Source organism: Bufo gargarizans, chromosome 3 (assembly GCF_014858855.1).
Source record: "Bufo gargarizans isolate SCDJY-AF-19 chromosome 3, ASM1485885v1, whole genome shotgun sequence".
Taxonomy (NCBI): domain Eukaryota; kingdom Metazoa; phylum Chordata; class Amphibia; order Anura; family Bufonidae; genus Bufo; species Bufo gargarizans.
Window position 1 is genome coordinate 424,098,724 of NC_058082.1, and position 26,747 is coordinate 424,125,470.

The 26,747-nt window shown below is 43.8% G+C and overlaps 1 protein-coding gene across 2 annotated transcripts in view; it reads right to left on the minus strand.

The window, feature by feature from the left end:
• The window catches only part of LOC122933446 (N-fatty-acyl-amino acid synthase/hydrolase PM20D1-like), a 79,015-nt gene extending 56,997 nt beyond the window's left edge, over positions 1 to 22,018 (minus strand). Inside the window, exons 1-2 of one of the 2 annotated variants that reach the window (XM_044288441.1) lie at positions 21,526 to 22,015; positions 15,279 to 15,365 (exon numbers count right to left, since the gene is read on the minus strand). In XM_044288441.1, coding sequence (XP_044144376.1) covers positions 15,279 to 15,365; positions 21,526 to 21,721 — 283 coding nt within the window. In that variant the 5' untranslated portion in view covers positions 21,722 to 22,015. Of the gene's footprint in view, positions 1 to 15,278; positions 15,366 to 21,525 lie in introns of both variants that reach the window. The other variant, XM_044288443.1, reaches the window with a different exon arrangement.
• Between the last annotated feature and the right edge of the window lie 4,729 nt (positions 22,019 to 26,747).

Consider the following 26,747-nt stretch of genomic DNA (forward strand, 5'->3'; position numbering starts at 1 on the left):
CTCCCGACATTTGTTCTTGTAAAGCTTGTATACCCTGGGTGTGGTCGATGATGGTATACAAGGATCCCACATCCAAGGTCCCCAAGATCCAGCCATCCAACCACCTAATCGTCTCCAGGGTTCCGACTATGTCAGTAGTATCGCGTATGTATGATGGTACTCGTTTAACATAGGGTTGAAGCCATTGATCTATGTATTTTGATAAATTACATGATATGGATTCAATCCCTGACACTATCGGTCGCCCTGGAGGTGATTGTAGATTTTTATGGATCTTGGGGATACAGTAGAACATTGGTATCCTTTTCTCAGTATTCAATATAAACCTGGCCTCCTGCTCAGAAAGAAAGTCCATCTCCACTCCCTTTTCACAGTATATTTTTAACGTTTTATAATACTCTTCTGTAGGATCACCTTTTAATTTTTGATAAGTATTTCCTGAACTTAGTTGTCTATGGCACTCTTTCATATAATCTTCCATATTTTGTACCACTACCGCCCCACCTTTGTCAGCTGGCCTAATTATAATGTCATTCATCTCCTGTAATGATTTAATCGCCTTCATCTCTTCTCTATTTAGATTGGCGTTAATCCTACGGCTTTTTATTCCTCTCAAGTCTCGTTCAACATTATTTTTAAAAGTCGCCATTTCACTGCTGATCTCTTGCCTGGGAAATTTCTTTGATTTAGCTTTTAGATCAGTATGTGAATATCTACTGGTGCTTCCTTCAATATCCATTTCTCTGTTGATCGGATTTTTCAAAAAATACTTTTTGAGGCATAGCCGTCTGATGAATTTTTCAACCCCAATATATGTGGCAAACTTATCCAGAGGATTTGACGGGGCAAATTTGAGGCCCTTATTTAGTAACTGTACCTGAGTGTCTGTAAGTACAATGTCACTTATGTTAATTATGTTGGTCGTCGGTTGTGTGAATTTCTGTGTGTCCTTCTTTCGTGCATGTCGTCCTCTCCTAATTATCCTTTGTGTTCTTGCCACTTTGATCTGGTCAATATTGGCGTGTGATAATGTTCTGTGTTCTGTTGATACCTGTGTTGTTGTCGTGGTAACGGAAAATTGTCCCTGTCCCGTGTGTATTCTATCGGACGCTCCCTCAAATTGTAATCGTGTACATACCCCTGTCTGTAATTGTGTTTCCTCATATTCTGCCGTGGTGGCGTGGGAGTACGTGTGTTCCTTATTCGTGCTTTGTGATGTGGTGGAGTGTAATCTAAAAAATGAGGTGTAGCCAGTGTTTCAAATCTATTTGAAATTTTTACATTTCCATAATCTATGTTGTGTTCCTGAGTGTCAGTGTCCTCGACCTCCCTCTGTAGATTAACTTCAGTGACTTCCTTCCTTTCTAGATGATGTAACTTTCTAGATTTCTTCCCTATTATTTCCCTTTCCAAAGAATCTAAATTTTTGCAGATTCTTTCATGCCATTTATGCACTGCCTCAGTGTCTGGAAATGCCTCCATTTCTCGCTTTAGGGAATCAATTTGTCCCGTCATCTCCTCTGATATTTGTATTCTCCTTTTTATAATCATCTGGACGAGGGTTCCTGATTGGGCTTTCAAAAAAGCGTCCCACTCAAGTTTGAATTTATCATCCACCAAGTCCATTGCAGGTATCTTGGTGAGTGTCAAACCTTTAGGGATGAATCCCTTGTCCAGATATTGTGTGAGTGACCTTATTTCCCATTTATTTCTCAATTGACGTTGTAGAGTCTTCTCCAATACTTTAAAAACATCATCAATTGACCTCTCCATCCCTGCTGACACTTCCCCTTCCACATTGAAAGTGAATGTATCAATTTTCTTATATTTATTATTTAAGTGTTCCCAAATGTCCATATTAGGAAGAGGGGATCACAACCGTAAAGGGTGCTGCAAAAGTGAGAATAAAAAGAAAACGGTGGCTCACCCTCTTCTTATATGGATATGGTGCACACCCAATTACAGACAGGGGTATGTACACGATTACAATTTGAGGGAGCGTCCGATAGAATACACACGGGACAGGGACAATTTTCCGTTACCACGACAACAACACAGGTATCAACAGAACACAGAACATTATCACACGCCAATATTGACCAGATCAAAGTGGCAAGAACACAAAGGACAATTAGGAGAGGACGACATGCACGAAAGAAGGACACACAGAAAGTCACACAACCGACGACCAACATAATTAACATAAGTGACATTGTACTTACAGACACTCAGGTACAGTTACTAAATAAGGGCCTCAAATTTGCCCCGTCAAATCCTCTGGATAAGTTTGCCACATATATTGGGGTTGAAAAATTCATCAGACGGCTATGCCTCAAAAAGTATTTTTTGAAAAATCCGATCAACAGAGAAATGGATATTGAAGGAAGCACCAGTAGATATTCACATACTGATCTAAAAGCTAAATCAAAGAAATTTCCCAGGCAAGAGATCAGCAGTGAAATGGCGACTTTTAAAAATAATGTTGAACGAGACTTGAGAGGAATAAAAAGCCGTAGGATTAACGCCAATCTAAATAGAGAAGAGATGAAGGCGATTAAATCATTACAGGAGATGAATGACATTATAATTAGGCCAGCTGACAAAGGTGGGGCGGTAGTGGTACAAAATATGGAAGATTATATGAAAGAGTGCCATAGACAACTAAGTTCAGGAAATACTTATCAAAAATTAAAAGGTGATCCTACAGAAGAGTATTATAAAACGTTAAAAATATACTGTGAAAAGGGAGTGGAGATGGACTTTCTTTCTGAGCAGGAGGCCAGGTTTATATTGAATACTGAGAAAAGGATACCAATGTTCTACTGTATCCCCAAGATCCATAAAAATCTACAATCACCTCCAGGGCGACCGATAGTGTCAGGGATTGAATCCATATCATGTAATTTATCAAAATACATAGATCAATGGCTTCAACCCTATGTTAAACGAGTACCATCATACATACGCGATACTACTGACATAGTCGGAACCCTGGAGACGATTAGGTGGTTGGATGGCTGGATCTTGGGGACCTTGGATGTGGGATCCTTGTATACCATCATCGACCACACCCAGGGTATACAAGCTTTACAAGAACAAATGTCGGGAGATGCAGGTATCCCTAGTGAGCAGTTGGAGTTCCTATTGGGTGGGGTTAGATACATATTGGCCCACAACTATTTTTCCTTTAATAAGGAGTTCTATGTACAGCGAACTGGCACCGCCATGGGCACCAGATTCGCCCCCAGCTATGCCAACTTGTTTTTGGCTCAATGGGAGAAAGAGGTCATCATGCCAAGGCTGGGGACGGATCTGGTGCTATGGCGGCGCTACATAAATGACGTCCTGTTCATTTGGCAAGATACAGCAGAATCTTTGGATTTATTCCTTCAAGACATCAATAAGAATGATAAAAATTTGGTATTCACCCCTAGTGTTAGCAAATTGAAAGTAGAATTTCTAGATCTTGAGATATGGGTGAAGGGGGACCAGCTACAATGCAACACTTTTTTCAAACCAGTCGCTAAAAATAGTTTTATTAGATACGCGAGCTGTCATTTACCCCGCTGGTTAATCAATGTGCCAACCAGTCAGTTCCGCAGGCTGCGGCGGAACTGTACTGACGATGCCAGGTTTGAGGAGGAAGCGACTGTTTTGAAAGAACAACTGCTAGAGAAAGACTACCCGGTACAGGTGATCGAGAGGTCACTTGAAAAAGTGAAAAAAATGGAAAGAAAAGATTTCTTTCGGGTAAGGGATCCCCAAATTTGTGATGAGGTACTGAGAATTATTTTACCTTTTAATTCTCAGTACAAAATAATTGAGAGGAGCATCCGCAAACATTGGGGACACCTATTAAATGACAAGTGGGTTGGCCCCCTTTTAAGTGAAGTTCCCAAAATCACGTACACTAGGGCAAATAACCTGGCCGGGAAGATAGCCCCGACAGTGCAATTGAGGAAGGAAAGCCATAAAAAAGCAAAAGATAATTGGTTAGCAGTAAATGGATTCTTTAAATGTGGCAGGTGTTCCAATTGTAAAATTACCAGTTTCCCAAAAAAGACCACGAAAGTGGTGTCCACAGTTAATACGTTCAGTTTGGAGATACAGGAATGCCTAACCTGCGATTCCACAGACGTTATATATCTGCTACAATGTGGATGCAGGAAGCAGTATATAGGCAGAACCAAAAGAACGCTGAAAAAGAGAGTGGCAGAGCATGTGGCAAATATCAAAAAAGGCCTGGATACGCACTCTCTATCTAAACATTTCAAATGAATACATAACTGTGATCCCATGATCCCAAAATTTGTGGCGATTGAAAAAGTTAAAAAAGCCTGGAGAGGGGGAAACCATATTGCACACATGTCACGACAAGAATCCAGAAGGATCTTTGAATATGACACCATCATCCCTAGAGGCCTCAATGCTGAGTTGGAGGTCTTTGGGTTCTTGTGAGGGTTGTCCTGTGGGGATGGGAGATCGTAGTCTGGCCGTTATACCGACACTGTGATTTCCCCTCCCTGCAGGACGGCCTCTCTTAACCACAGAGAGATAAGTATTATCCGCCTCTACTATACAAAGCTAAGGAATCTTGAACCTTTGAAGGAAAGGTAAATGAACTGTCCCAGTTACGTATCCGCTGGTCACCCCAATATATGATGACAAAATTGAGGTTAAGTATAAGGGAAAAATGCATATCAAGAAAAAACGCATGGAAAATGCGAGATACACCATTGCGGTTCCGATGCGTTTTATATGCGTTTTTTGTGTGAGACCTTGTAGCCTTCTCCAGTATCAATTGTATATGTATGGGGTATTTGTATTTATTGTTTTAAAGTATTTTAATAAGATGTACGATTAAAAGAGGCACATCAGGATGACAGTCCGGTTCATGGAAAGCAAATCCACCCCACAAAGTAGAAAAAACAGAAACAATATGGAGGAAGGAGGGTGGAGCTAACCACCTATAAAGAGTGAGGATCCGCTTACTCAGTAGGCCACTGAGGAAGGGGCTTGAGACCCCGAAACGCGTCTGGCGGTGTCTAGAGTAAGCGTTGATCTACACAGGAGCAAAGAAAAAGCAACAAAGCCGGCAAAGAAAAGAAAGAGTTACGGAATTAAGAGCACAGAGTGGAAGCTGACGCACAAGTTACATGTCATACGAGCTTGCATCCGGTCCCCTTGGAAACCAGGTCACGTGGGACGCCGTGTACAGGCAGCAGCACACCACGTGGGACGCTGCGGGTGTGCGGCCTCCTGGAGCAACGCTACAACAGCGGTGAAGGGTAAGACCGGGCTCGTTTTGGAGCACAAACTTTATTGCATTAACAGCATTTTCAAGTTCTTGACTGTGAGCTCCTAACTGCGGGCATTATAGTGGAAGTACATTGGAGTTAACAGGCCGATTAATAGTTCGGCTGTCAGTGGATGCTAACACATATATCGGCTCTACCTACTTGCGGGACATTAACATCTTAAGCTTGTAGTTGCTGGACTTTTGCTACATACCATTGGGATAGCATTGCCGATTGTGGATAACAGTATATATTGCTTTATTTAGAGCCATTCTGCGGATTGAGTGTGCATTGCAATTGATTGGGACATATATATTGATGTACCATATTTTATGTATGTTTTAGGGGTATGTTCTTAATTTAAATTTTATATTAAATTGCATTACTATTATCAGGAGCCCAGAACTGTACACAGTACTCCATGTGTGGTCTGACTAGTGATTTGTAAAGTGGTAGGACTATGTTCTCATCACGGGCATCTATGCCCCTTTTTATGTAACCCATTATCTTATTTGCCTTGGCAGCAGCTGCCCGACACTGGTTTTTGCAGCTTAGTTTGCTGTTTATTAAAATTCCTAGATCCTTTTCCATGTCAGTGTTACCCAGTGTTTTACCATTTATTATGTACGGTGACTTGCATTATTCCTTCCCATGTGCATAACCTTACATTTTTCAGTGTTAAACCTCATCTGCCACTTATCTGACTAAGCCTCCAATCTATCCAGATCCCTCTGTAGCAGTATACTGTCCTCTTCCGTGTCAATTACTTTACAGAGTTTAGTGTCATCTGCAAAAATATATATTTTACTGTGCAAGCCTTCTACAAGATAATTAATAAATATATTGTAGAGAATAGGGCCCAATACTGAACCCTGAGGTACTAGTGACAGTGACCCAATCTGAGTGTGTACCATTAATAACTATCCTCTGAGCCAGTTACTTACCCACATAGAGACATTTTCTCCCAGTCCAAGCATTCTTATTTTATATACTAACCTTTTATGCGGTACAGTGTCAAATGCTTTGGAGAAGTCCAGATATACGACATCCATTGATTCGCCGCTGTCAAGTCTAGAACTTACTTCCTGATTAAATTAGTTTGACATGACCGATCCCTCATAAAGCAATGCTGATATAGCGTTATTTTCTTATTTTACTTGAGGTACTCCAAGATAGCATCTCTTAGAAAAACTTCAAACAGTTTACCCACGACAGATGTTAAACTTACCGGCCTATAGTTTCCGGGCTCTGTTTTTGGACCCTTTTTGAATATTGGCACTACATTTGCTATGCGCCAATCCTGTGGAACATTCCCTGTCAGTATAGAGTCCTTAAATATCAGAAATAAGGGTCTGGCTATGACATTACTTCTCTTAGGATAAGGGGGTGTATTCCATCTGGTTCTGGCGATTTATCTATTTTAATCTTTTTAAGACGCCGCTGTACTTCTTTCTGGGTCAGACAGGGCACTTTTAATGGGGAATTAACTTTTACATTCTGCATTTCATATGACAGTTTATTTTATTCAGTGAACACAATGGAGAAAAAAAAATAATGTAATAACTTTGCTTTCTCCTCATCGCTTTCTGCAACTCCCCTCATTACTCTGTAGAGGGCCGACACCTTCAGATTTATACTTTTTAACATTTATATAATTGAAAAACATTTTAGGGTTAGTTTTGCTCTCTTTGGCAATTAATCTCTCAGTCTCTAGTTTGGCTGCTTTTATTAGTTTTTTACATAATCAATTTTTTTCCTCATAGTTTTTCAGTGCTTCCGTACTACCCTCCTGTTTTAGTGATTTATATGCTTTCTTTTTGTCATTTATTGCTTTCTTTACAGTTCTATTTATCCACATAGTTTTTTTCTTGTTTCTTAACCTTTTATTCCTATAAGGTATGTACCTCTTACAATTAGATTTTAGGATGCTTTTAAAAATATCCCATTTTGTGGCTGTAGTTTTATTTTTGAGGACTTTGTCCGAGTTAGTTTGGCCTATGGCCTCTTTTAGTTGGCTAAATTTAGCTTTTTTGAAGTTTGGTATTTTTGTTCCTCCCTGAAGAAACACTCTTTTGAATGATAATTGGAAGATTATTACTTTATGGTCACTATTTCCCAGGTGTCCCCCAACCTGCACGTCTGTTGTTCTGTCAGGTCTATTGGTTAATACTAAGTCCAGTATGGCCGTCCCTCTAGTCGGGTCCTAAATCAGTTGAGAAACGTAAGGGTCTTTGGTTATTGCCAAGAACCAGTTTCCTTTATGAGATATATAAAGTTTCAGTTTCCCAGTCTATATCTGGGTAGTTGAAATCCCCCTTAATAACTCCCTAATTATGATTTGTCGCCTTGTCTATCTCGTTTAGTAGCAGATTTTCAGTGGGTATATTATGTGGTTTATAACCCATCTTTAGTTGAATTTCGATCTTTAGTTGAATTTCTGTTGGAATTGAGTTCATGAGCAGGTGTAACTAATGAGCAGCAGCACTTGTCTGCAGTCTCCATTACCACAGACCCATATTACCACAGTCTGTACTGTCTGTCCGCTCTGTAATTCATGTCCCCTCATGGACTCCATTCCCACAAAGATTCAGCTAAATATTAAACTGTATTCAGGATCATAATCCCTGACAAGTAGAGCAGATAGGAGGATGAGGCAGCTCTTTACCTCAGTGTTGTGAAGTATCTTGTCCTGCTATGCGATTAGGACAGGTTTTGTGTGTACTAATAGGACAGCGGCCATTTTGTTTCTCCTAATAATTGCTCCCCGTACAAAATGAGCCGTTATAAGAAGTGGTACCTTAGAACCGAACCACAGTTCGGGAAATGTTTTTTTTACAGTAGAAGTTATTATGCAAAATCTCGCGAAACTTTGAAGTAATAACTTTGGCTCATAGGAGCCAATACATTCTAATACTGTATGGAGTGCTCGCTCCGTACAGTATTCAAAGTATTATGCGAATCGACTTCAAGTGTTTCATCCGAAGTCAATCCGCTCGTCCCTAATTATAACTAATGAAAGGTATTTGGGAAATAATTTAAATAAAGTAATATTTACTCAATCAAAGCAAACAATTTCAACCAAAAGGAACGTTTGTCGAGTGATAGTTAACAATGAACGATCATTTTAGTCAAACGATGAGAGACCTTTACTGTTGATAAGTTGTGTTTAACCCCTTAATGACCGGGCCATTTTGCACCTTCGTGACCAGACAGATTTTTGCAAATCTGATATGTGTCACTTAATGTGGTAATAACTTTGGAATGCTTTTACTTATCCAAGCCATTCTGAGATTGTTTTCTCGTGACATATTGTACTTCATGTTAGTGGTAAATTTGAGTCGATATGTTTCACCTTTATTTATAAAAAAAAAAAAAAAAAAAAATACTCAAATTTACAGAAAATTTGGAAGCAATTTAAAAAAAAAATTTGAATTTCTCTGCTTTTAAGGCAGATAGTGATACCGCACAAAATAGTTCTTTACATTTACCATATGTATACTTTATGTTGGCATCATTTTGAAAATGTCATTTTGTTTTTCAGGACATTAGAAGGCTTAGAATTTTTAAAGCAATGCTTAAATTTTTTAAGAAAATTTCTAAAACCCACTTTTTAAAATGACCAGTTCAGTTATGAAGTCACTTTGTGGGCCTTACATAGTAGAAACCACACCCCTCAAGTTATTAAAAATTGATGTTAAAAACTTTTTTAACCCTTTAGGTGCTCCACAAGAAAAAGGAAATAAAGATGACATTTAAAAAATTTAAATTTTCATTTTTTCATGAAACACAGCAAGGGTTAACAGCCAAACTAAACTCAATATCTATTACCCCGATTCTGCAGTTTACAATAACACCACATAAGTGGTTGTCAACTGTTGTATGGGCGCACGGCGGAGCTTAGAAGAGATGGAGCACAATATGGCTTTTGGAGGGCAGATTTCACTGGAATAATTTTCAGGAGCTATGTTGCATTTGAAGGTACCCTGAGGTACCCCACAGTAGTGGAAACCCCCAAAAAGTGACCTCATTTTGGAAACTACACCCCCCAAGGAATTTTTCAAAAGGTGTAGTGAGCACTTTGGCCCAATATACTTTTTATAGAATTTAGAAACCCATGGCTGTGAAAAAGAAAAATTACATTACCTGGGCACTGTCCCTGCCTTCTCTCTGGGTTGCCCTGCTGTCACTGACAGCGGGCAACCCGATCAGCAGCTGCACGATTAGCGTGCAGCTGCTATTTCTGAAAGGACGTTTTAAAACGTGCTTTCAGAAATAGAGGTCCACCCATAGGACGTTTATATCCTATGGGCGGACTTAAAGCGGTTAATGCAAAGTCCAGGGTCTGGACAGGTGTCGCATTGATATATGGTATCCCGTCGTATCCTATTCTTGTAACAGACCCTACATCTCTTTTGGGCTCTGCTTTTTATCGCATTAGGGGGCACCTCTGATGGGAAATGTTGCCCTGGGATAATTCTGCTGGCATGACTAGATGATGCTATCCCACTGCTATCCTGGCGCTGCTCTCCAAATATTACATTTTTAATGATTTGTTCTTGAAAATCAAGATATGTTTCTTGGTTCCCTGCTTTTTGGAACATGACAAAAGAATTATACAGGGCTACTTGCATAAGGTGGGCTGCAAGTTTCTTATACCAAATGCGGGATTTCCTGACCACACTATAGGGCTGCAGCATTTGGTCTGCAAGGTCAACCCCACCCAAATATTTATTGTAATCCTGTATGCAGACAGGCTTACAGACGGTGGTATTTGTGCCGTGCACAGGAACAGGGTTGATACTGTCTGGATGTAAAGATGACATTATGAGGACATCTTTTTTGTCTCACTATTTTACAATAGAGCTTATAAATTTTTAGCCCAAATCGTGCCCTCTTCCTTAGCAAATATTGGCGAAATTGAAGCCTGCCTTTAAAAAGGACAAGTGACTTGTCCACAACAATATTTTTTTCTGGGGTGTAGGCCTTTCTAAATTTTTTATTTAAATAATTTATAAGGGGCCTAATTTTATAAAGCCTGTCATGGCTGGGGTCATCACGTGGGGGGCACGGTGTGTAGTCAGCGAAGTGCAGAAATCGCAGGATTGTCTCAAATCACTGTCTTGTCATTACTTCCCTGTACTTAGGGGTATCAGACGACCAATAAGATCTCAGTGTTTTTTTTATGAGACCCATAATTAGAAGAAGGCCCCAAAAATTTTAATTGTCCGCCACAACAACAGGACACCATACGCCATTCTTGGCGTAATATGAGGTGGGGTGACTAGCGATGAATTGAGCAGCGTATAAATTTGTCTGTTTAACCATCAAACTTACCAGTTCTGATAAGATTTTAAAAAATTCCACCCCCCTAACCCCCATAACATCATAACGGATGCCTGTAACAGAATTAAATTCTGGAACAGACGGAGTATATGACTGTGGGCATCCATTAAGGGTCAATGGCGCTAGTCTCGTCTGCGACTTTGCTGTGGCTCTTCATCACTAGTGTTAGCGGATGATGAAAAATTTAAAACTGTTCTGTGTCCCTTGCACTTTCTGTATCAGAACAGATAAATGCGCATGCCTTTTCTGCCGTATACATACGCTCTGCCATTCCAAACTATTTATAATATATAATATATTCTTGTATATTTTTTTTCCAAATCTCTTACCCTAACACTACTTTAAACTATTTCTATCTAACTGCCAGTACCGAGGCTAACTAACTACCGCTAATTACCAGTAATTTTATATATATATATTATTTTTGTATCTTTTTCTTTTTTTTCTGTGAATTTTAAAAACACAAAAGACGGCCAGAAGTTTTGCATGACTTTTTGACGGCAATTGTATAGCATGCAGCCCTTAATAAATTCCTCCCTTTACCCGTGGGTAGCTTTCCTCTTCCATCTAGGTAGACAGTGCTGAGCAGTGTACATTTATTGGAATGTGCATGTTAGCACTGTAGGGGCCAGATGGGGATTGAGCAAGGTTTATGCCCTCCCCCAAACTTTAGTAAATGTGTTTTCCCGGGAGTTTTGATGACCTATCCTTAGAAGGTTTATTGATATCTGTGATGAATACCACACCTCGTGCCTGCTTGACGCCAACTACGTCGAGCTCACGAAACCTGGTATGGTCACGGGGCCACCAAAAACGTGAAGTTACGCCCTCCAGAGGAGCACGCAAGGTCAGGCTGGTATAGTTTACACACACACCTCCTGTCCACGCAGGCACAGAGAGGCAACAAGCCAAGAGAGCCTTTTCACTGGCGCAGTGAAAACAGCACGCCCTCAGCCCGGGTAACTGCCACCAGTTCTCGTTTGATATAAGCCCGGTCCGCTAACGGGATTATATAGGGTCAGAAACCAACCCACGGTAGCTTATAACTAGGCCAAAACACGGACGTGGGGATTCGTGATCGAGATACAAGATAGGACAGGATTAAATTATAGATTTAATCGCCGTATGGGCACACTAGATTTAACACAATATACACAGACAATATATACAGTGGTCTGAGGTTACAGATACAGGTTATATGGTTACAACAAGGTTAAGCAGTGTAAAAGTCCGTTACCGAGTATGATGAAAGTTCCTTTGAGATGTTCTTTGCTGGAGTTCACATGAAGGGCCGTGAGCTCAGCTATTTCCTGGGTCCCTCTAAACACATTTGTAGGATGTGACCCCTCTTCAGAGAAAGACGCGCCTACTTGCTGGCACCAGACTTTTAACCTGACGCCAGCCCCTCCCCTCCTCAGGGAGGTGTCCACTTCCCCTCTTCTGTGCTGGCAGCAAATGACCCACAAAACCCTTTAGGGTTCATAGCTCCAGACCAGAGGGTCACAGGGAGATGGTTCTGGGGCCAATGGACCTGCCTGGGTTCCGGCTACAAGTAGAGCCCAAATCTGGTACCGTTATGTGGTTTCTATGGGGAGATATGAATATCTCCCTACCCTGACCTCGTCCCAGTAAACAAAGACCATAGGAATATACCTTGTGGCCACCGGGACACAAATATGTATCCGGTTTGCGCCTGCGATGGCCAGGCAGTTCATAATTCCTTATGAAAGGTAGGTGGTAACATGTCTGGGAGGTCTCATTGATCCTGGGCAAGGGCGGATACCCCATGCTGAGGATTTTCCTGCAGGATTTAGTTGGCTCCAAACTGGTGCACGGAGGTGTGACCTTCTCCTTGAAGCCTGGACCCCCTGGGGGCTTTCTTCCTTGCCAACTGACACTCAGGTGGCTGGGGGGGGGGTGGAAAACCATTTTGCATGTACACTGAACATGTCAAGAGGTGCATCAAATTACAATCAGGGCTGGGGCTTTGAAGCAGGGCCCTCCTGTGGAGTTCCCTACCTCCGCTATCTGTCAGCAAATGGAGGTATAAGGACATGGCTGATAGTAAATATTAATCCATATTCCTCACAATATCTGATTGGCGGGATCCAGAACTCCCACTTATTAGCTGCTGGAAGAGAACATGACAGTTGAGCAAGCACTGCAACCTCTTTTTTGGCCTGTAACATCACGTCAGTAAGTCACATGACCTCTGTGCAGCTCAATCCCATTTAAGTGAATGGGCCTAAAATAAGTTAATTGTGCTGAGCTCAGGAGGCCATGCCCCTATTTACTAACTTTAATAACTCTGTAAGTAGAGGAAAATCTTAGGATGTCTCAAATCTGGGCACAATATGCCATGATTAAATGGGTTTTCCCATTCGGACATTTATAGCATATCCACGGGATATGCCATAAACGTCTAATAGGAGTAAGTCCCAGCGGTGAGACCTGGACATACTGTATCTTGGCTCCATCTCACACAGCTGTGAATAGAGCCATGGCTGCGCATGTGCAGCTTTCTTAATTCAATTTGATGGGACTTCTGACAACAGCCAAGCAGGCTTACGGGGCTATTTTAAGAACTGTATAGCATAGCCTGGCCACCTCTCCATTGATTGTGTAATTCCTGGTTAGCACTCTAGCCAATAACGCTGGTGCTCTGTGGTAGGATACTAACCATAATCTATTAGAAACAATGGCCAAGGTACTAAATGTAAGATTGCAATTAATCAATATCTATTTTACTCATCCATCCAGTATCACGGCATGCACGGCTAGATCTCCTACAGCGGTGCTTCAGCACGCTACAAATACGGCTTCCTAATCCCAAAGGCCGTAAACAAGGTCAGAAGGACCTCTCCATTCATGGCAGCATAAGAGGACCCCACTGGAACCTCTTCCTCATTTATGCCATATCCTGTGGAATGTCAACATAGGCATATTAATTTACCTTTTATTTAACGTGTCCAACTTTTGTCAAATTATTTCACTACATGCTTGGTCCATAAATCAGAAAGTTACTGACTCGGGAATGGACAAAATACTGTCGCTTTAGGAGACAGCTAATTCAGATAATTTTTTTCAATAAAGGACTTTTTTTTTTCCAATAAAGTTATACTATAAACATCTGTAGAATAAAAGCACACAAGGCAGCAAACTTCTAAATGAACTGGCTACTGGGCTTCAGGAATGTGTCGTACTATAAAGAAGCGAGAGGTAGTAAAATGTTCTGCCAAACCTGTGAAAGGAACCTGCCGTGATAATGTATACGGGGCAGTGGTTAATTCTATAACTACAATACATTTAGGAAGTCTTCAGAACCTTTCACTTTTTATGTTGCAGCCTTGTGCTAAAATATTAAAAGTTTATAATTTCCCCCATCATTCTGCACTCAATACCCCATAATAGGAAAGTGAAAACAGAATAATAATGTTCAAAATCCTTGCTAATTTATTAAAAAGAAAGAACTAAAATCTTGCATTGACATAAGTATTCAGACCCTTTACTCAGTATTTAGGTGACGCACCTTTGGCAGGGATTACGACCCCACAAGGTTTGCACAACTGGTTTGGGGGATTTTCTGCTGTTCTTCTCCACAGTTCCTCTCAAGGTCTGTCAGGCTGAAGGGGGCTCTCGATAGACAGCCCTTTTCAGGTCTCCCCAGAGACGTTCAAGTCAGGGCACTGGCTGGGCCACTAAATGACATTCACAGTTGTCCTTAAGCCACTCCTGTGTTATCTTGGTTACAGGGAATGAGGCAGGGAAATAGTTATTACTTTATGTAAGGCTTAATTGCTTGTTGTCTAGGGGGATAAAGGGTTACTCGTCCTCTCGGGGATGATCTACAGCAGGGGCTGCTCAGCTTAACTGCCAAGCGACCCACCGCCAGGTTATTTAAATCTGGCAGGGCACGCTCCCTGCTTTACGTCAGCTGGGGTGGTGATATGACAGCTCACATGCACTTCCCTCTACAACTCTGCGATTGGTGGAGTGCTGCAGTCATGGTTGACCTTCTGGAAGTTTCTTCCATCTGCACACAGAATCTTTGGAGCTCAACCGTTGGGTTCTTGGTCACCTCTCTTACCAAGGCCCCTTTCCCTCAATTACTTAGTTTGGAGGCCAGCTCTAGGAAGAGTCCTGGTTCTTACAAACTTCTTCCATTTAAGAATTAGGAATGCTGCTGTGCTCTTGGGGACTAATTTGCGCTCTTGTGCCTTTACACAATCCTGTCTCAAAGATGATCAAGAAAAGAGGAGGCCCCAGAGATAAATTTCAAGTGTCATAGAAAAAAGTCTGAATACTTATGTCCATGAAAAATTTAAGTTTTTATTTTTAATAAATTTGCAGACATTTCTTAAATTCAGTTTTTATTTTAGAAAAGGCTGCAACATACTGTAAAATGTGAAAAACATAAAAGGATCTCAAGACTTTCGAAATGCACTGTACTTATCATCCACACTAACTGCTACACAAAAACAGCAATGAAAACATACATAACTAATTAGAAAGGATTTGTGGGAATACTATTCTACATGTCAGCAGGACCTGGTAGTAGCACACTAGGAGAGGATATCACTACTCATCCACTTGTAATATTTAGTAACATAAACACTCCAGATGGCAGACATACTATACCTCTTCTAATGTATGCTCCAAGCTCGGCCAGAGCTGTAACATTTTGCTCCGTTACAGAGAATGAAACGGTGGGAATGCGTAGGGCACCTGGATATGGAATCAGAAGATTGGACATATACATAAGGCACACATGACACATTCTCAAATGGTAGCTACACAAGAAAATGTAGGACTTAAAAAAAAAAAAATTCTTATTTTTTTTTACCCATTATACATATTGTTTATGTACCATATACACAGATAATACACCTTGAATACGACTATACTGAAGGTCTTACACTATATAATACCATATACACAAATTGTATACTAGCCATACCAATTATATTCTACACAATTGTACCATCTATACATCACATACAGGTCATATACAATATTAATATATATTTTATAATATTGGGTCTACATCATATGAACACGTTATATAGTAGCCTATACACTATAATCAGATTGAACATGTAATACAGTATATACTGTATTAGACAGCTCATACATCGTATACTCCGGTATAAACTCAGCACCTTTAATCCAGGGTGACTCCCAATGTAAAAGTCCTCTCAAAAGTCCCACCAATAGTAATAATTCTCTGCCAGAGTGCACTATGTGGTAAAAAATCACCCATTAGTAATAATGTCCCTCATTTTGCCCCCAGAAGTAATTATGCCCCCATAGTGCCCCAGTAGTAATAATTCCCGGTATAATGTGTGCCTGTACAAAAAATACCCCCTTATGTATGGCATTACAAAAAATGACCCCTTATAATGTTTGTCAGTAAAATAATTCCCCCGCTTGCAATGTGTGCCAGTACAAAAATACCCTCTTATGTGTGCCAATACAAAAATTTTTCCCTTATGGCGTGTGCCAGTACAAAAAAAACATGCAATAGAAATGTCCCCACCTTAGAATGTGTGCCAGTACAAAAATGGCCCCCTTATGTGCCAGTACAAAAAAATGCTCCCTCATAACGTGTGACAGTATGAAAAACTACCACCTTTTAGTGCCCCCCAGTACAACGAATGTCCCCACAGTGGCCCCCTTATAATGTGTGCCAGTACAAAAAAACATTGGATAGATGGTGCTGGAGCTCCCTGTCACTAGTGAGAATGTGTCCTGAGAAGACGACGCTGAGCAGAGAGCACAAAGTCTACTTACCACTACAAGACACACGGATGTTTGGAAAGTCAAGTGGACTTAGGTTTTTACGATAATAATATTGTTAAAGAGGACCTTCCACTGGTCCTGACATTACAATACTAGTACCTGGCAGTGTAGGGCATGATGAGTAGATGTCAAAGCACTTTTTGTTTTTTGAGATGCGCTGCTCCGTTCTCCCGCTGTGGCCTCCCGTTCTCTTTACCGTCCTGTAGGACTAATTAATAGCATCGGTACAGGGAGGAGGAGACGCTCAACTTCGCTGAGATTGGGCAGCTCACAGCCAGGGAGAAGGAGACGCTCCTTCAGAAAAACGGCTGTCTCCTCCTCCATGTACGACTATTAATTAGCATACAAGTCGGCAAAAGAGAACCGAGGGAACGGAGCAGCGCATCTGAAAAAAACTAAACGCATGGACATCTACTGATCATGCCCTATATACTGCCAGGTACCAATATTGTAATGTCAAGACCAGTGGAAGGTCTTCTCTAAGCTACTTTTAAAGTTCTTTGGATACAAAATAAAGGAATAAGAGACATAAAAAAGTCCAACATGCAGTACTTTTAGTCCGGCGGCCTTTCGCCGTGCACTGCCATGCTGCGCCGGAGCTCCGCCCCCGTCCCCATTATAGTCAATGGGGAAGGAGCGGCGGTCCGGCAGCATGGCGAAATAGCGGCAGGACGGATCCGACAGGGTAAACAGCCTGTCGGATCCGTCTGGCCGCTAGTGTGAAAGTAGCCTAAGACTTTCATTGGGGTGTGCTCATTTTTGCAACAGGGTCTTGAATAAATTTGTTATGCTATTTTCACACCTCTGGTTTGAGTTCCGGCAGGCTGTTCCAACACAGAACAGCCTGCTAAAAGTCTCTGAATCCAGCACTGCAGGATGCGGATGGAATGTCCACTGACCCTATTAAGTATAATGGGGTTCAGCAGAGATCCATATGCATACATACCTACATACCAATTTCCCCCCACACTGCCCCATATAGTAATTTGCTTCCACACGGTAATTTGCCCCCCACACTGCCCCATATAGTAATTTGCTTCCACACGGTAATTTCCCCCCACACTGCCCCATATAGTAATTTGCCTCCACATAGTAATTTCCCCCACACTGCCCAACACAGTAGTTCCCCCACACGGTAATTTCCCCCCATACTGCCCCATATAGTAATTTGCTTCCACACGGTAATTTGCCCCCCACACTGCCCCATATAGTAATTTGCTTCCACACGGTAATTTCCCCCCACACTGCCCCATATAGTAATTTGCCTCCACATAGTAATTTCCCCCACACAGTAGTTCCCCCACACGGTAATTTCCCCCCATACTGCCCCATATAGTAATTTTCCTCCACATAGTAGTTTCTCCCACACTGCCCCATATAGTTATTTGCCTCCACATAGTAGTTTCTCCCACACTGCCCCATATAGTAATTTGCTTCCACATAGTAATTTCCCCCCACACTGCCCCATATAGTAATTTGCTTCCACATAGTAATTTCCATTTCCCCCCACACTGCCCCATATAGTAATTTGCCTCCACATAGTAGTTTCTCCCACACTGCCCCATATAGTAATTTGCTTCCACATAGTAGTTTCTCCCACACAGCTCCCATACAGTAGTTTCCTCCACACTGCCCAACACAGTAATTTGCCTCCACACAGTACCGTAATTTTCGGCCCATAAGACCGGGACGGATCCCCCCCCCCCCAAAAAAAAAAGTGGGGGGAAAATGCCCCTGCATCTTATGGGGCGAATGCTGACATTTTACATCGCAGTCAGCGATGTATCAGCTGGAGGGGGAGGGAGGAGGGGCCGGTGTCATGCAAATGCCCCGCTGCTCACTCACTCAACCTTTAATATTAATTATATTTATTCATTCATAAAGTAGGCGGCGCAGGTACGTCACATGACATCAGTGAGTTCTGGCCGGCCGACCGCCCTGCTCTGCCTGCTACAGGACATTTAGTAAGTAGTACAGATGGGGCTGGGGATCGGAACTTAAATTAAGGTTTAGTCAATAAAGCAGTAAGTGAGCAGCGGGGCCGGAGTACAGTGACCGCACCGGCCCCGCCGCATTTGCATGACACCGGCCCCTCCTCCCTCCCACAGGTTTAGCTCCGGTATATTAGGACATCTGTGAATGCCACTATTATGGGGTGGGGGATATGTGGATGGCACTGTTATAGGGTGGGGGATCTGTGGGTGACACATATATAGCAGTGCCATCCACAGATCCACCCCCCATAACAGTGCCATCCACAGGTCCCCCCCATAACAGTGCCCCCTCAAATCACCCCTATACCAGTGCCATCCACAGATCCCCCCATAACAGTGCCATCCACAGATCCCTCCATAACAGTGCCACCCACAGATCCCCCCTATAACAGTGCCACCCACAGATCCCCCCTATAACAGTGCCACCCACAGATCCCCCCCTATAACAGTGCCACCCACAGATCCCCCCCATAACAGTGCCACCCACAGATCCCCCCATAACAGTGCCACCCACAGATCCCCCCCCATAACAGTGCCACCCACAGATCCCCCATAGTAGTGTCATGCACAGACCACCTTTAGTTCAAAACCCACCAAAAGCACACCTTTTGGTTAAAAATATGTTTTTTTTCTTATTTTCCTCCTTAAAAAAACCTAGTTGCGACTTATGGGCCGGTGCGTCTTATAGGGCAAATAATACGGTAGTTTCTTCCACACTGCCCCATATAGTAATTTGCCTCCACACGGTAATTTCTCCCCACACTGCCCCATATAGTAATTTGCCTCCACATAGTAATTTCCCCCACACTGCCCTAACACAGTAGTTTCCCCCACACTGCCCCATATAGTAATTTGCCTCCACATAGTAATTTCCCCCACACTGCCCAACATAGTAGTTTCCCTCACACTGCCCCATATAGTAATTTGCCTCCACATAGTAATTTCCCCCACACTGACCCATATAGTAATTTGCCTCCACATAGTAGTTTCCACCACACAGTCATTCCCCCCCCCCCACTGCCCCATATAGTAATTTGCCTCCACACAGTAATTTCCCCCACACTGCTCCAACACAGTAGTTTCCCCCATACTGCCCCACATAGTAATTTGCCCCATATAGTAGTCCCTCCCATAATAATTTGGCCCCTACACAGCCCCCACATAGCAATCCTTCCATAATATTTTCCCCCACACAAGTAATTTGCCCCATACAGAAGCCCCAATATACTCGATGCCTCTTCACTAATGTCCTCCTGTGTGTCCCCACCCCACATGTCCCCCAAAGTAGGCACATGAAATATATTTAAAAAAAAGCTAAATACTCACCTATGTCCAGGGCTAAGCGCTTACTCGCAGAGTAAGGCGGGATGAGGCAGGCGCGCACACAGTGCTGCATCCCGACACAGGCGCGCGATGACATCATCACGCCTGCCTGCACTGGAAATTCACTAACGCATAGGCCTCAGGCCTACTAGGTGATTGGCGGTAGGGCAGGGAACTATGTTATGTATGCTCTCCCGTGCCCCGCTGACCTGAACGCCCCTATTGTAATCCTGCACTGTGAATAGCTGTTGTAAAAAAATAGAACATGTCATATTTTTGGCTGTTTTCATGGTCAGATGGACCCCATTGAAATCAATGGGCCCATTTCTAACCATCCACTTGCACGTGAGGGACACTCGCTCTTCATTGAATGCAGGAGCACCTGCGCTCCTAAGTGAGTGTCCCATGCGTGCAAGTAGATGAGGTGTTTTTTGTTTTATCCAGATGATAGGTCATCAGTATGAAAATCTCAGAAAACCCCTTTAAGGACTAAAGAGGACCTGTCACCACAAAGTGCAATGCAATCCGACAGCACCACGTTGTAGAGCAGGAGGAGCAGAGAAGATTAATATATAGTTTTGTGGGAAAAGATTTAGTAAAACTTGTCATTTATATCTTTTTTACTTCCTGTGAATACCTATCGGTCAGGGACGTAGCTGTAGGGGAAGCAGCTACCGCGGGGTCAGAACGCAGAAGGGGCCCGTCTGGGAAAAAGACTCAGATTTTATTGTCAGGGCCCCCCAACAGTATTATATAATGTGATAATAGTTGTGTATTAATATAGTAAACAATATAGTACAGCGCAAGTTGATGCTTGGCGGTAAATTGGCAATTACAGTATCAAAATCCCTGATCCTCAGGTTTAGTGAGGTTCTTTTTACGAACCTGGTGGCAGCAAGTATAGGGTGTGGGGAACTAATGCTTTGATTTTCAGCACCCATATATTGTCACAGCCGTGTTACGCGGACAGGCTCTTTCCGGCTGGTGCCTGTGTTACCAGTAGCAAATGGAGGTGGTTGCGCCGGAGTTAGCTTGGCTGTGGGCGCTTTATGTGACATTATATACAATGACATGACGGACGGCGCGGCTGCAGGACCTGGTCTGAGAGAGCAATTGTGACGAGGGGGTTGCGAAGAAGTTGCTGAGGGGGGTCCAGTTCAAAAACATGCGGTGGGGCCCTGTTGTTTCTAGTTACGCCAGAAACTCTCCTGTATGTAGCAGTCACATATGATATACTCTCCTGTACGTAGCAGTCACATATGATATACTCTCCTGTATGTAGCAGTCACATATGATATACTCTCCTGTACATAGCAGTCACATATGATATACTCTCCTGTATGTAGCAGTCACATATGATATATGTAGCAGTCACATATGATATACTCTCCTGTATGTAGCAGTCACATATGATATATGTAGCAGTCACATATGATATACTCTCCTGTATGTAGCAGTCACATATGATATATGTAGCAGTCACATATGATATACTCTCCTGTATGTAGCAGTCACATATGATATATGTAGCAGTCACATATGATATACTCTCCTGTATGTAGCAGTCACATATGATATACTCTCCTGTAGGTAGCAGTCACATATGATATACTCTCCTGTAGGTAGCAGTCACATATGATATACTCTCCTGTAGGTAGCAGTCACATATGATATACTCTCCTGTAGGTAGCAGTCACATATGATATACTCTCCTGTACGTAGCAGTCACATACTCTCCATGTATACAGCTCAGAAATAAGATCACTCACCTATTAATGCTCTCTTCAGCAGCTGCCTCTCATCAGGTGCAAAAGTCACTTCTGCCACCCCTGGCCCCTGCCAGCTGACCTGGCTGCTAGGAAGAGTGTAGGTCCTCACAAGCAGCGCTGCCACCAATATGCCTACTCCAAAGAGCAGCAGTCCGAGCAGGGTACCCCCTACCCCTCTCCAGCGGGCTCTAGACATCCTATGCTACCAGGCTGCCTCACTTCACTGTCATAAACACTGGCTGCAAAGCACCACGGGAAACGTAGTCAAGAGCTCAGGTCCTCCTGTCAGCCACGTGACTGCAGAGGGGCGTGCACACTGAGCTGTGGAATGTGGGCGGCTAGATGAGGTCCGACCTCTGGAGTTGAAGTCTGGGCAATTCCAGGAAGAGCAGGTTAGAATAGAGTGGGTAAAGGAGGTCCTCCCATTATCTCTCCATGTGCCAACAGCCCACAGTTCCCTTTTCTACTCATGGCTCATTATACCTCAGAATAGTACCTAATGCCTCACTGATGCTCATACCTCAGAGTGCCACATTATACCTGACCTGCACCTCATACCTATAGACTGCAGACAACAACCCCTAATACCTGACACGTTATTCTACCCTACCTCGTGAGATTTCCCTACCCTCTGACTTCCTGTCGCATGAGCGATGACGTCGGGGGGCGTGTCTCACTTTTCTCCATCTGCGCATGCCCAAAAGGACACTCTAGTCTAGTGAACATCTCAAGGCTGAACTTAGCAGCACGCCGGGAACCTGCGCATGCGTCTGGGAGCCGAGGTAGGGAAAAATCACGGGTCAGTGCGCAAGCGCAGTTAACTCATTAAAATCCACCCGATATACGCGCCTGCGCAATGTGATGGTAGGGAAAAATTACGTCCCAGTGCGCAAGCGCCGAGGGTAAGCATGAATATCCATGCCAAAAGCACTTTTAACCCTTTGCAGGAGCTATTCTCATATTGGTTCTTGACTGATTGTCCTCCTATATATAGGTTCTATTATATAGGGGGTCTGTCTGCACAGTATATTTGGGGGGCTGCCTGCACAGTATATTTGGGGGGCTGCCTGCGCAGTATATTTGGGGGGCTGCCTGCGCAGTATATTTGGGGGGCTGTCTGCACAGTATATTTGGGGGGCTGTCTGCGCAGTATATTTGGGGGGCTGCCTGCGCAGTATATTTGGGGGGCTGTCTGCACAGTATATGGGGGGGCTGTCTGCGCAGTGTATTGGGGGGCTGTCTGCGCAGTGTATTGGGGGGCTGTCGCACAGTATATGGGGGGGTCTGTCGCACAGTATATGGGGGGCTGTCTGCGCAGTATATTTGGGGGGCTGTCTGCGCAGTATATTTGGGGGGCTGTCTGCACAGTATATTTGGGGGGCTGCCTGCGCAGTATATTTGGGGGGCTGCCTGCGCAGTATATTTGGGGGGCTGTCTGCGCAGTGTATTGGGGGGCTGTCTGCGCAGTGTATTGGGGGGCTGTCTGCGCAGTGTATTGGGGGCTGGGGTCGCACAGTATATGGGGGGCTGTCTGCGCAGTATATTTGGGGGGCTGTCTGCGCAGTATATTTGGGAGTCTGTCTGCGCAGTATATAGGGGGCTGTCTGCACATTAAATGGGGGGCTGTCTGCGCATTAAATGGGGGGGGCTGTCTGCGCAGTATATGGGGGGCTGTCTGCGCAGTATATGGGGGGGCTGTCTGCACAGTGTATTGGGGGGCTGTCGCACAGTATATGGGGGGGTCTGTCGCACAGTATATGGGGGGGCTGTCTGCGTAGTATATGGGGGGCTGTCTGCTCAGTATATGGGGGGGCTGTCTGCTCAGTATATGGGGGGCTGTCTGCGCAGTATATGGGGGGGTCTGTCGCACAGTATATGGGGGGGTCTGTCGCACAGTATATGGGGGGGCTGTCTGCGCATTATATGGGGGGGCTGTCTGCGTAGTATATGGGGGGGCTGTCTGCTCAGTATATGGGGGGGCTGTCTGCTCAGTATATGGGGGGCTGTCTGCGCAGTATATGGGGGGCTGTCTGCTCAGTATATAGGGAGGTCTGTGCAGTATATGGGGGGGGGCTGTCTGTGCAGTATATGGGGGGGGCTGTCTGTGCGGTACGGTATATTGGGGGATGTATGTGCAGCATATTTGGGGGGGGCAGTGTATTATATTTGTGGCCTGTGTGTTAGATGTGTACAACCCTATTTTAACAAAAAAATAAATAAAAATTCCCTATATCTCCTATGCCATGGCATGTTTTTTGCTACGAAACTGCAGTCATCTCGTCACTTGGAGAAGGATGAGAAGCGGCCCCCATCCAGAAGGACACACCTGCCACCAAATCCGTCTCTCACTGGATTCTGTAATCCCCGTCTGCTGTGTATATGTGCACCGTCCGTCTGCTGCACTGCGTCTGTTCTGCCATTTGCTCTAACCATTTTAATAAAAAAAAATGGTGTCACAACTCTGACCAGCATGTTCTCCTATGGAACACAAAGTACCTGAAGTGGATTGAAGAAGCCCATGTGTGAGGCCCGCGCCCCTGGCGGGAGCAGTGAAGGGGCATCTGACAGGTGACGAGCTGCTCCAGCATTGTGTACTGTGATCACCACGAGTTCAGAGGTCGGCACCCATAGGCTGTTCACATGCTGTGAATTACATCTCCCATCATGCTGGTAAAGTATTATGGGAGGTGTAGTCCAAAACATCTGGAATACCAAATGCGTATGAATGAAAAGCATGGTGTGTGACTGGTCAGTAACAAGGGTTGAAGCCTTGACGTGGCGTTACTGCTCACATGTGTATCCATGCGCCAATTCAACCAATGTGAGTGACTGTAACTAATACTGATTAGGTAACTATAAATACTGTGACAATGGAGAATTAAACGACTGTATCTCCTACACACTGCTTACACCGTGACTGTATCTCCTACACACCGCTTACACCGTGACCGTATCTCCTACACACCGCTTACACCGTGACCGTATCTGCTACACACTGCTTACACCGTGACTGTATCTCCTACACACTGCTTACACTGTGACCGTATCACCTACACACCGCTTACACCGTGACCGTATCACCACACACAGCTTACACCGTGACCGTATCTCCTACACACTGCTTACACCGTGACCGTATCTCCTACACACTGCTTACACCGTGACAGTATCTCCTACACACCGCTTACACCGTGACCGTATCTCCTACACACCGCTTACACCGTGACTGTATCTCCTACACGCTGCTTACACCGTGACCGTATCTCCTACACACCGCTTACACTGTGACCGTATCTCCTACACACTGCTTACACTGTGACCGTATCACCTACACACCAGCTTACACCGTGACGTATCTCCTACACACTGCTTACACCGTGGACCGTATCTCCTACACACTGCTTACACCGTGACCGTATCTCCTACACACCGCTTACACCGTGACCGTATCACCTACACACTGCTTACACCGTGACCGTATCACCTACACACTGCTTACACCGTAACCGTATCTCCTACACACTGCTTACACCGTGACCGTATCTCCTACACACTGCTTACACCGTGACCGTATCTCCTACACACTGCTTACACCGTGACCGTATCACCTACACACTGCTTACACCGTAACCGTATCTCCTACACACTGCTTACACCGTGACCATATCTCCTACACACCGCTTACACCGTGACCGTATCTCCTACACACTGCTTACACCGTGACCGTATCTCCTACACACCGCTTACACCGTGACCGTATCTCCTACACACTGCTTACACCGTGACCGTATCTCACCTTTTGGACTCTTGTACACGACTATATGCACTAAAACATGTATAGTGTTAGTTAACGGGCCATATTGATCGTGCGTACAGGAGCACATGGCATCTTGATGTTGTTCATGTTGTGCCTGACAATGGGCTATTGTCCCGCATTCATATGATCTATTCGTGCTAAGCAATAGCCCCACCTGAAGCTCGACTTGCGCAGCATCAGTGTAATCTATGATTGTGTGTACTCCTGTTGGCACGATCAATGCCAGTGCGGGACATATGGCCCTCTTGTAGGGAATACAGTCGTGTGAAAGAGGCCTTAAAATGAGTTTTCTCATCTCAGACAATAGGGGCATATCGCTTGGATATGCCCCCATTGTCTTATAACTGCTGTTCCCCGCACCTATATTGAGAACTGGTCCCCGAAATTGGAGTATGGCGCAATGCGCATGCTCTGCCGCCCTCCATTCTTCTCTATGTTAGAGTTGTGGATTAGCAAACAGTGGTCGACGGACCCCATTAAATCTGGTGTCCTCCAGCCACAGCGCTACCTGCTCCGTTCTCAATATAGGTGCGTGTCCTATCGGTGGTACCCACACCTATCAGACAATGGTTGCATATTCAAGCAATATGCCACCATTGATTGGGATACCCCTTTAACAGCAGTTAGTCCCTTGTGTGTCCATTGTGGCAATCACACTAGTTATGTCATAGCGTCATAGGGAAATCATTAATCAAACTGTTAAATTACAATTTATTAATGAATTCCTGATGATGCGGATGGACCGTGACTCCCACAAGGGCTCAAATGAAAAGGGGCAAGATTGAACAACGAACAAGCCTTTGCTGTTCATGTGCCAATCATAGGGTCTGCGATCAATAAAGAGCCAAAACATAGCTCATTACTGATTGTATTGTTCATGGTTCACCTTTGGCAATAATGTCGTTTAGGGAAAAAAAAAATACCAAGGGCTTTTCAATAAACGTACAGTAGTGACCCTATGGTAGTTGTAATGTCACCACAGCGGTAGTGCCAAAGGGTACTGTTACCCTGTACCGGCCAATGAAAACACAAATACATCGAAGTTAACTATACATTTTTTTATTTTTTTATAAATTACAATATATCCATAAAAAAAAAATATATATATATACATACTATACAAAAAATAAAACATTTTAGTGGAGTAGGACTGTCGGGTAGGTGGTTTGAGGTTGGCAATGGTAGCCCCCCTGTCCTCTATTCTCTGAGCTAAAAATACAGTCCACAGGAAAGGATGCGGGTTGAAATTGTGGGTTGTATAAGGGTCTGAGGAGGAGGGTACCCGAGCATGTGTAGAGGTGGTGGGGAAAATAGTGGGACGGAGAAGTAGAAAAGAGACAGAAGGTAACACATGCCCGGGGGCTGGGAATGGGAAGGTTGTCGGTAATGGTCACTGGTGTGGGAT